The 11,992-nt window shown below is 42.1% G+C and overlaps 1 protein-coding gene across 1 annotated transcript in view; it reads left to right on the forward strand.

The window, feature by feature from the left end:
- Positions 1-11,992, forward strand: part of Lepr (leptin receptor) — a 76,618-nt gene that overhangs the window by 51,434 nt on the left and 13,192 nt on the right. The window contains exons 11-16 of the mRNA XM_005353471.3: positions 932-1,080; positions 2,703-2,862; positions 2,974-3,056; positions 6,424-6,640; positions 9,740-9,922; positions 11,323-11,418. Coding sequence (XP_005353528.2) covers positions 932-1,080; positions 2,703-2,862; positions 2,974-3,056; positions 6,424-6,640; positions 9,740-9,922; positions 11,323-11,418 — 888 coding nt within the window. The remainder of the gene's footprint in view (positions 1-931; positions 1,081-2,702; positions 2,863-2,973; positions 3,057-6,423; positions 6,641-9,739; positions 9,923-11,322; positions 11,419-11,992) is intronic.

Consider the following 11,992-nt stretch of genomic DNA (forward strand, 5'->3'; position numbering starts at 1 on the left):
TCTCAGGAGAAAAGTTCCTTACCAGTGGGAAAGTATAGTACCTAAGTATTTTAACATGTTGCTATGGCAGCTGAACCCATTGCCCCATTCAGGCGTATCCCCCAAACGTGAAGTCAAGACGGGTGTGGCACAGTGAAGTTGATGCTTGGTGTCATGAAGCAATTAGGAGATCGAGATGCTTAATTTGTGCTTGGACTTCCAGATCCTATTCCAACAAGTCACATTTCCTTATTGTCCTATGGTTAGGGAAAATGGTGCTGCATGGGAAAAAATGATAACATTGGGCAAATGCACTCTCAGGTGTAAGTCAAAGTTAGGTTGAGAGCAGCAATATAAGATGTTAAGAAAACAAGGTAGCTGGGTATGATGCCCACCTTTAATACCAGTGCTAGGGAGGCAGAGACAGGCAGATCTCTGTGAGTTCAAGATTAGCCCTGAACTATGTAGTGAGTTCTAAGGCAGCCAGGGCTACAAAGTGAGACCTTACTGAGAGAAGGGGGTGGGGAGGAGAAGAGGAAGGAAGAGGAAGAAGAAACAAGGTAATTATCTTCGGTGTGTTTCTGTACTTTTATGCATTTCGTTTTTAAACATTTATTTTTTTAAAAAATCGCATTATTTTGCACCTCTGTTTTCTGCTAATTAAAGTCTGCTTTCTCAGATTGTAGAAAGTGAGCTTCTAATGGCTCAGTCAGCAGGTGTTCTCTGACCTTGCAAAGTGACACCGCTAATGTACTGATGAGATTTCCAATGAACCTCTTTGCTTTCAAAGTAGAGCTAATCCTCTTTCCTGTGTATTACACAAAGCTATAGGCATGAGTCAATGAATGAGAAAGCTCTAAGAAGGGTATTCCTTTACAAATATGAAGTATAAAGAGGGTTGACATTACTGTTTAAGTAACTGTTACATGATGTTATGTTTTTAAATTTCTAGTAAAACCACTACCTCCATCTAGTGTGAAAGCAGAGATTACTGTCAACATTGGATTATTAAAAGTATCTTGGGAAAAGCCTGTCTTTCCGGAGAATAACCTTCAGTTCCAGATTCGATATGGCTTAAATGGAAAAGACATACAATGGAAGGTACCTTTTACTTCTAATTGTTGTCCTCTCTGCTCTTCCTCCCGCTCTCCTTTCCCATGCCCCTCTGTAAACTGGAGTCTCTACTCTGTAGCCCAGGCTGGCCTTCAACTTGTGAACCCTCTAATGCTTCAGCCTCTGAAATGCTGAGACTACTAAATGCTATTTTAGTGGTTTATGAACATATATTAATTATACATACTTAACAATGGGTTTCATTGTGATATTTTCATATATATATATATACATATACACATATGTATTTTGATCATATTCATCTCCCTTACCACCTCTTATCCCCTACCATTGATTCCCTTCCTCTTCCTGGCAGTTGCCTTTCTCCATCTTTGGCAAGGATTTCCTTCCAGGAACATGGGCACCTTGCCAGTGGCTGTACTTCTACAGAAACTGTCTCGTCTTCCTCCAGCAGCAGTAAAATCCTCAGGGAGAAGTGTAGGCCCTGTGAGCCCCTCTCCCTTCCATGACCAACCTCATGCATGTCTCATGTAGGTGACCACAAACTTCTGAGAGTCGAACGTGCACCAGCATCTTATAGTGTGTCCCATTGGCACTGTCATAGAGCAGTATACTCTCCTGTATTGTGTAGTTACTTTTATTACTTAGATTGGTGGTTCTCAACCTGCGGGTCACAACCCTTTCATGGGGGTCTTGTATCAGCTATTTACATTATGATTCATAACAGTAGCAAAATTACAGTTATGAAGTAGCAATGAAAATAATTTTATGGTTGGGGTCACCACACCATGAAGAACTGTGTTAAAGGGTCACAGCATTAGAAGGTTGAGAAGCACTGACTTAGATTGTCAAAGTTTAATCCTTGTAAGGAACAAAAATGTTCCAGCATTTCCCAAAGCATGCTTGACAGGGCATTTTCCCAATGAACTGTTCGTGAAACAGAGATTGTCTGGTTGACTAGGCTCAAGAAAACTTACCTCATTGTACCCTCCTGGTGTAGAGAGGCAGTTCATGACATTAAAGTTTTGGAGAAGGCCCTTGCTGAAGAAACTTTTGCCATATTTCATCCTTTGTTTTCACACTCAATTTTTCTTCCAGGGACCCACACTTTGTATAAGCTTCTGATGTCTTTCAGTATGTGTGTGCATGGGGCACTTTGAAAGAGGCTACTTTTAGTAAGCAATCATAGAGTTGAGTGTGCACATGGGAAATTTTGTGTTAGTTTTGCCGGGGCAGCTTGCTAAGAATGGAAATACTGGATGCCCTGATTGTATTATTAGCCCAGTGACATCAGCTGGGGTATATGTATGTGAGAGTCTTATCAGCTTGATTCTCTAGAGAGCGCCCTGTCTGACCGCCATTGTTGAATTCTTGTCTTTGTGGAGAAGAGAGGAACAAAGGGCAAAGGTTAGCAGTAGAGCAAGAGTGTGCTTGGGATCGACCTTGTAAGTACAAGGAGTCAGCAAGGGAATGACCAGATGTGAGAGGCAGCGCTCCTCCGACTAGCCAAATATCGTGTGTTTCTGAAGTGAGGAAATACAACATCACTCTGTCTTAAGTATGGTATAGTGTTAAGGTTTCAAATATAAGCAAACTCACTCCAGAACCCACAGGAGGCACAGGTGTTGACGGTGTGACTTCTGTTACAGACACACGATGTATTTGATGCAAAAGCAAAGTCTGCCAGCCTGCCGGTGCTGGACCTCTGTGCTGTCTACGTGGTACAGGTGCGCTGCAGGCGGCTGGATGGATTTGGGTACTGGAGTAATTGGAGCAGGCCAGCCTACACGCTTGTCATGGATGTAAAAGGTCTGTGAACACCTGCTAATGGTTCTTGAAAGTGCACGCACGTGTGCTTCAGATGCGACTGAAAACGTTCTAAGAACACGTGTCCAATTTGGGCTCCCTGCTGTTTTGCAGTTCCTATGAGAGGACCTGAATTCTGGAGAATAATGGATGGGGATGTTACTAAAAGAGAGAGAAATGTCACCTTGCTTTGGAAGGTATATCTAACTTCTGTCTTTTGTTTTATTCTGCAGTTGTTTGTCTATTCTTTGTTTATAACCCTGTCATATTGCTAATCTCACAAGTGGCCCCAAATCTTACGTTTTAATGCATCTCTGAGATGTGGTTGCTCAGAGCTAAGTATCTGGAGTTTTGACGTGGTCAGGGGCCTTTATTATTGTCTCAGGTCAATTATAGTTGTCTCTGCTCTTTTGGTGATGCCTTGGGCTCTTTGGGCTTCATATTTGTCATCTGTATTGGGGTAAGATTACTAAATGATAATTAGTGTTGCTTTAAGTCCGCAGTTTGATTCCTAAACAGTGTAACCATGGCTTCCCTTTCAATGTTTAAGCACATAAGATGTAAGAGAATATTTCACCTTTGTGATGGCAAAGGATGAATGTTTTCTATATTGATGGATGATCAACTTGGAAATGCCAAGCATCCATTCTTCTAAAGAGTTGATTTTGATCCCAAATAATTAATTTCAGGAATAGATATCAAGCTTAAGTTTAGGAATAAAATGCACAAGGTAGGTAATGTTATGTTTACTATGTAAATGTGAAATTAATTTCAGTTCTCAAGAGGAAGAAAGTTAATGTATGTCTAAAAATGGTTACCTGATCCAAGACTAACCCTATATAAAAATTGGGATATGTAAGAATTTGTGTACACTTTGTTTATAATTCCAGTTACTATATACTTTTGTTTACATGGTAATGCAATTCTAAATAGTCTTCCATTTCAAAATTTTTTGCTTGAAAGTAACATTAAGAATTGACACTGAGGGCTGGAGAGATGGCTCAGCGGTTAAGAGCATTGTCTGCTCTTCCAAAGGTCCCCAGTTCAATTCCTAGCAACCACATGGTGGCTCACAAACATCTGTAATGAGATCTGGTGCCCTCTGCTGGCGTGCAGGCACACATGCAGGCAGAACACTGTATATAATAAATAAATAAGTCTTTAAAAAAATAAGAATTGACACTGAGAGGGACTGACAGTGACATTGCTCAGGCATTAGTTGAGTCAGCCATGAACAAAATAAGTAGCTGTTCTTTATCTCCTCATAGTTGTAACAACTATCCTGTGGCCCAGGCTGTAGTTACCACCTCTCCTTCCTCATACTCTATCATGCTCTTGAACAGAAAAATGGCTTTTCTTTCTAGATCGGTCCCATGCCTTCCTTATGCCTGGCTCCCATGTTTCCTCTGTGATGTTGCCTGGTAGAACTTTCTATAATGGCAAGAACAGTTTGTATGTACATTGTCCTCATGACAGCTACCTATAGGTTTGTGGCTTGAGTTGTATACAGTGTGGTGCAAAACCTAAATTTTCACTTTTACTTAATTTAATTAACTTAGATTTAAAAGGGAGGGAGTCACGGTAGGGAGAGAGTAACTGTAGGGAGAGAATCACCATAAGGAAAAAGTTGCCCATAGGGAGGGAGCCACCGTAGGGAGAGAGTCACCATAGTGAGGTATGAGTCCACATCTATTAGAATGGCTACTTACTTTTTAAAGACGTTCAGATTGCTGATTGAGAATACAGAGCATCAAGAAACTTGGTTGGCTTCTTGTGGCAATGCACACCAGCGCAGCCACTTTGCAAGTTAAGTGTAGCCTTGATGGACCATCGTGTTCATAGATGATTACCTGGGTTACCTGAAGACTTCCTCTACATGAAAACTTACACATGAGTTATTTTAACTGCTGTATTTATATTCATTATTCCAAAGTGAGACTCTTCAGTAGAAAATGAAATGATAGGCACATAACACTATACATTTGCACAAACCTGAAACTTCACCGGGCAAAAGATAAACCTTAAAGTATACTGATTTTTTTTTTTAAATCATAGACTGGAGGATTTGGGGATGAAATACAGATTAGTTACGACTGTCACACGTATATGAAATTACCTTCCTGCCAGGGGCAAGGGTAAAGTCTTGATTGCTTTTGGAAATTAGTGGGAAGTGTGAAAGATGGAAGGCACTCCATAAACACTTTGGAGCTATGCACTTCTTTTCCAGGGATGTAGGCTAGCAGTTATTACATCCCTGTCTGTCTGTCTTGGAATGGAAAAATTAAGAAGATGAATGGGGCACAGCACATGTTTTTCACTGCTCTCCCAGGAGGACCCAGACTAGCAAGAGAGTCAGCCAGAGTGATTCTTGCAGTCACAGATTGGAGTTAGAGATCAATACAAGCTTATGTTAAGCATAGGTGGGTTCTTATAGAAATATGTATGTATATGTGTGTGTGTGTGTGTGTGTGTGTGTGTGTGTGTACAGAGGCCAGGATACCTGCATATATCCTTGATTTTGTAAGCTAGGAGAGCCTTTCAAGAGGAGGGGGTGTTTCTTGAGAGGACTGCTCATTTTATGGCTGGGTGGTAAACATACAGGTAAGCCAAGAACATCTTTTAATATCTTTGATATTTTTACTTATGATTGAAAACATATGAACATATCAAAATGACATGGATTTTTCACGTGAAATAAAGCTGATATTTCCTTCAGACTTTTTCCTCACATCTTACTTCCACCCAGCTACCCACGAGGTTCCACCCACTGTAGAATCCATGCATCTGTGTGAGCGCGTCTCTGTCATTTTTCACTTGGAGACACTTGCTCTAGTATGTGGTATAAAATGCAGCTCTTCTTAGCTTTCTAAGGGATTGGCAACTTTCAGTTTTCCCTGCAATCGGTAAAGGTGATTGTTTGGGGAGTGAAGGGTATTCTTGGTCTCTTCAGAAGGAAAGAACACGGAGCTGGCATGTTTTTTTACACAGGAATCTTCCACGACACAGTATAATATTCTCTGGAAAGCTATGGGACAGAAATGTCCAGGGCCACACAGACTGCCCAGATAGCCTTTGTTATTTGGTAACCTTCAAGGTTTTTGTTTTCTTTGCTCTAGATAATCTTTCAAGCACATCCCATGGAGAACAGTGGCAGATTTACTCGAGCTCACAAAGTGTTGAAAACCAACTGAGCCTTCTTGGTTCTTCCCAGAACCTGAGCAGTTCCTTTGCTTGCTATTAGATGAGTAAACTTCTACAATTAGAGTGGAGATTCTTAGTATTTCCGATGTATTCTTCATATTTCGAATGTCTTAACTCTCTTTTTACTTCACTGTCTTTAATTTAGTCTCTGGGTGTGAAGAAAAACATCAGAGGGGGGAAATAGCATCCCTGAGCTGCACGACTCCTAGATATGCCCATGCCTACTGAATTGCACAGAGTTTCCACCCCCACTCCACCCTGATCCCTTAGCACTAGATTGAGCAGTGCCTACCTTGGTCTAACTTATAAGCTGAATTCTATGAGCTCAGTTGCTGTAAATGCTGGGGTTTGTGTTTACTCCAGCCCCTGATGAAAAACGACTCCCTGTGCAGTGTGAGGAGGTACGTGGTCCAGCATCGGACTGCCCACAATGGGACGTGGTCAGAAGACGCAGGAGATCAGACCAATCTCACCTTCCTGTGGGCAGAGCAAGCACATACGGTTACTGTTCTGGCCGTCAATTCCATCGGTGCTTCACTCGCAAATTTTAATCTAACGTTTTCATGGCCGATGAGTAAAGGTAAGAGATGCTGAGAAGCACTTGATTGCCCTATTTGTTTGTTTGTTTGTTTTTATGGTGCTTCACACAGAATCCCATCATCATCATCATCATCATCATCATCATCATCATCATTCTAGCCCCACTACTAAATTATGATGTAGCCTGCTCACATGACTTTTTGTACAGCATCTACATCTACTTGCTCCTCCCTCTCCCCCATCCAAATCCCCCATGTGCCCCCTCTAAAATTCATGATCTCTTCTTTATTATTTAAATATTATATACACACATATGTCTAACTTACTAGTCTGTTTAGCTTTGCTCATCTGTCCCTGTGATTAGTCACTTGGGATTAGTCAACCTGTGCAGGAGCTCCTCCATGGAGGAGACTGGTTCTTCCTCTCTGAGCATACACTCTTCACCTGTAGTTCTGCCCCTAGGGGTGGGGGTCGAGGAGGCCTCAGAGTCAGCACAGAACACACCTGGACACCAAGTTCTCAGCACAAAGGAGATTCATTACCCCAGAGGGATAAGCGGGGGGTGAGAGCTGGGGGTGGCTGCCTCTGGATCGGACAAAGACAGCAACAGGTGGCTCTACAGTAGTGTTTTTTTTTTAAGGAGAGAACAGGGAAGTCTGTGGTAGGATGAATTGGTAAGTCCCGATTGGACATGTTAGCTAGTGTAGCCAAATAATAAATCTTGATGGCTGGACCTTGGTGTTTTGATAACTGCACCTTAGAGTTTTGATCAGGCATAAGAAAGGGGCCAAATAAGGGAATAGACCTTGGTGGCTAGCTCTATGAATGAAATCTAATGGTTTAGCAAGGGAGAGGAAAGGTGGGTGGGCAAGACCTGCCAGAGCCATGTTTGCCATCCTTGGGCCTGTTAGAGAGCCCTCATTGGGACCATGTGAATTTCCCCGTCCACACTGGCATGTCGGCTGGTGTTGTCATTACAGCTGCTCGTGTTCATCAGTGATACTATGTATCACTGTCTAGAGGACACTATCCAGCAGCAGTTGTACTGAGCCTCTGGCTCCTCCAGTCTGTCCCTTCCCTCTTCTATGAGGTTCCCTGGGCTTCAGGTGTGGAGGTTGCACTGTAGTGTATGAGTTGGGCTTGGGCACCCCCTTTCAGTATGGAACCTGTGCATAGCCCTTCTTGTTTAAATCACCTCTGAGCAATCCAGGATATTTTCATACTTACTCTGTGTGAAAAATACATTGCTACCCAGTTATGATCATTTGCAACAGAATAGTCTAGTAAATCTAATAACTTAACCCTTTTGAAGCAGTGGAGGTGAGTCACTACCTCTGTTTAGAAATTAGAATATAGAACACTTTATATATAATATTAATATTTTATTATATATAGTATTCAATTAGTACATATTATATATACCATAGTATATATTTACATATAGTATACAGTATTTTATTTTATATAAAATGCTATCTATTTTAGTAATAGCATGACATGCTATATGGACTCAAATCAGTTGCTGAGAGTTAGAAATTATTGTGGGCTTTATTTATTTATTTATTTATTTATTTTACTTTTTGTTGTTTTTTGTTTTTCGAGACAGGGTTTCTCTGTGGTTTTGGAGCCTGTCCTGGAACTAGCTCTTGTAGAACAGGCTGGTCTCGAACTCACAGAGATCCGCCTGCCTCTGCCTCCCGAGTGCTGGGATTAAAGGTGTACACCACCACCGCCCGGCTGTGGGCTTTATTTAATGCGAGTAGTGAATGCCTCACCTTTTAATCAATGTTGGTATATTTGATCATTCTAAGCATCATGCTTTCTTTTATAAAATATATTTTACAGTTAATTAATTTTGGGGGGATGCACATGGCAGAGTATGTACGGAGGCTAGAGGACACTTTGTGGGAATTGGTTCTCTCTTTCTATCATGCATGTTCCAGGGATCTAATTTGGTTGTCAGGCTTGGTAACTGATGCCTTTACCTGCAGGGCCACCTTGCTGGCCTAAGAGTCACTCTCAACAGGAGCTTCTAGTCTGTATTTTTCATCAAAGATACTATTTTAAATAGAAAGACACTGATTTCTGCTGTCTCTACCCCCTCCCCCCCACTAACCTTTCTAAGAGTTGCTTCATAAAATTTTTGATTGTTGTTGGAATGTGCCCTATACCCTCTTTAAAATTCAGAGCACTTTCTAAACGTTAAAGATGCTTTAATATCTTTAACTAAAAACACATTAGCATGTTTGTATCCTTGTGAGAGTTGCATGTGTGATGTGTGTTTATGGGCACACATGCTACAACATGTGTGTGCAGGTCAGAGCTGATTTCACCTTCCACTTTTATGTGGAGATTGAGACAGGGCCTCATGTGGCTCTGACTGACCTGGAACTCACCAGATAGACCAGTCTAGTCTTGAACTCATAGAGATCTGCTTTTCTCTATACCCCTCAATGCTGGAATTGAAGGCACATGCCTCCATGTCTGACCAGGAATATGATTTTATTTTTTAAAGAAAGCAAACAGGACCTTGATCTTGGGTTTGAGGGTAGAGAAGCCATCTTGAGGAAACGATATGGATTAGGAACCAACCCCCCCCCCAAGTTTGGGATGGGGAAGCCCCTTAGCTTCCAGTAGCTGCGCACCTGGTCAGGTTTTCGCAGCTCAGGGAAGATGCTGAATGAAGACCAGGGTGGCTGCTGCATGGAGAAACAGACACAGCAGAAAGAGGCTTCTCGCATGCCTGTGGGGCCATGTAGGCATGAGAGGAACGGCCTCCTCAGGTGTGGAAATCCACCAAGGCTTCCTGAAGGGACTCTGCTGAGGGCAGCTTTGGAAATGTCACTCACCAGTGGGAGAGAGAACTGTGTGGGAATCGGAGAGTTTGATTAATAGGCTTGTGTGTGACTCCAGCTGAGAACAATTTTGACCCTACCAGAAGTCTGTTTTTAGATCTGAGATAGAATCATTTTGGTTCTCCACGTCATAAACTCCTGCCCTCTGCTTGCATGAGTTCCAATTCATTTGTATCAACTGTCTGCCTCCTCTTCCTTCTCCCTTCTTCTGGGCTATTCCTCAAGGCACTTAGTACATTTTTGTTAATCTTGAATTTAAAATAATTTCCTCCTCTTCCCCTCAGTGAGTGCCGTGCAGTCACTCAGTGCTTACCCCCTGAGCAGCAGCTGTGTGATCCTTTCCTGGACTCTGTCACCCGGGGATTACAACCTCATATACCTGGTTATTGAATGGAAGAACCTTAATGAAGACGATGGAATGAAATGGCTTAGGATCCCTTCGAATGTTAGGAAGTATTACATCCACGGTATGTTCACAGGACTTTTCTTGGGTTAGGATGACACCACAGATTGGGAATTTAGACAATAAAAGGGTTAATGACAATCTCAAAATGCAGATGCCAAAGGCTGCCAACTGAATTATAGTCGTGTTGCCTGGTCAGAATGTTTGCTGTATTTCTGTGAGCGTTTTTCTTTTATGTTTTACACAGATGCAATCAGATGTCCCAAACCTTCTCCCCAACCCTTTCTGTCAGAATATGTGATGATCGTATAGCCTTTTATTCTAAAGTGTACCTAAGGTATTTATTTAGTTGAGTTCATGTTGCTTCCATCTTCCTTCTTAATGTCTTCTAAGCTCTAACGCCACGCACCCCCAACTCAGTACCCAATCAGAATGTCACTAAGCAGTGAGTAGAGGGGCTAGGCTGGAAGTCCGAGGATTTTGGATCAGCTGACCTAGGTCAGTGTAATCCCGCCAAGAATGGCCAGTTACCCTGAGAGGTAAGTGTACAGGATAGCACCCCTGGTTTTATGCCATCTAGAAGACCCACTTTTTCTCATTCATTCCCAACAATTATTATAAATTCTAAGCAAGGGACCAAATTTCTTATGCCTGCCGTGGGTGGTTTGCTCTATCCTGTCATGGAGAGGGGTGACGAATGCAGGCTTCTCGGGGCTCTGCCTCTTATGGGCTGCTGGTCATGTGTCGTTAGCATCTGTGAGAACCCTTGTCACATCTGTCTCCTACATTGCTGTGGGGATCATCATTCTCCACGTTATTGAGGCCCCAGATAGTACAAGAGACCCCGAGGATGGTAGGAGAAGGGAGAACACACTGTCCTGGAGCAGGAAATTCAGGAGCAAAAGAGAGAAAATGCCTTGAACTTGAACAAACTTGGCTCTCCCCAGAGCATGCCCTTGAAAAACGAGTCATGTGTGTCTGAGGAAGAGGTTTTGTTTATTTGTTTTCCATCATTTTTAAAATTTCTTTTACATACCAACCAGTTTTCCCTCTCTCTCCTCCCCGTCACTTCCCCCTACCACCCTCATGCTCTCCTCCATCATCTCCACTTAGATGGGGTCAAGCCTCCTGTGGGAATCAACAAAGCTTGTTACATCAAGCAGAGGCAGGACCAAGCTCCTCCCCCTGCATCAAGGCTGAACAAGGCATCCCACCATAGGGAATAGGTTCCAAAGAGGCGGCACATGCATCTGGGTGACAATCGTGAGGAGGAGTTTTGAAAACATATTTGAAAGTAAATATCATTGCTAGCAAATTCTGGAGTGCTTAGCTTATTTCTGAAATCCTTTAACCTTCAAGCTGTCCTGAAATAATGAGCAGCCTGGGACAGCTCAGTCTGTATTTTTCTATATAGGTTTCATTCTTAGTTAACACGAACTCTTATTGTTTTTTTTTTCTTTTCAGATAACTTTATTCCCATTGAGAAATATCAGTTTAGTCTTTACCCAGTATTTATGGAAGGAGTTGGAAAACCAAAGATAATTAATGGTTTCACCCAAGGTAAAAGAAAAATGTATTTTCTTTCTAAAAAAAAAAAGTATTTGTGTGTGACACATGCGCTAGTATTGATGCTGTGTACCTGTGGCCTACATCCAAGTGGAGGCTCAGGAACAACCCTGGGACCCCTGTCCTTCTACTCAGATTCAGGTGATCAGACTTGCACGGGAAATGCTTTCTCTGTTGGGGCGTCTCCCCAGCCCTACTTTCCTTTCTCTATGTGTTTTGTATCTCAATATTTATTCTCTTTCTGGATTAATTTCTTCCTCATAGGGTCAGGGAAGAGCTGAGAGTTTTACCTAGATGTGTCATTGGGTTGTTCAAGGAAAAAAAAATTTTTTTTTTCTTTACCTGAAACTGGCTAGTTAGATTCACTGGACACATTCTGTTTGGATTACTGCACTCACCTATATTTTAAACTTCTTATTCCTTTTTAAGTTGTTAAATCAAAGCAGCCCCATAATACAGTTTCTAAAGAGAAGCATTTTTTTTGTTTTGTTTTGTTTTTCGAGACAGGGTTTCTCTGTGGTTTTGGAGCCTGTCCTGGAACTAGCTCTTGTAGACCAGGCTGGTCTCG

The sequence above is a fragment of the Microtus ochrogaster genome, chromosome 10 (assembly GCF_000317375.1).
Source record: "Microtus ochrogaster isolate Prairie Vole_2 chromosome 10, MicOch1.0, whole genome shotgun sequence".
NCBI classification, from domain to species: domain Eukaryota; kingdom Metazoa; phylum Chordata; class Mammalia; order Rodentia; family Cricetidae; genus Microtus; species Microtus ochrogaster.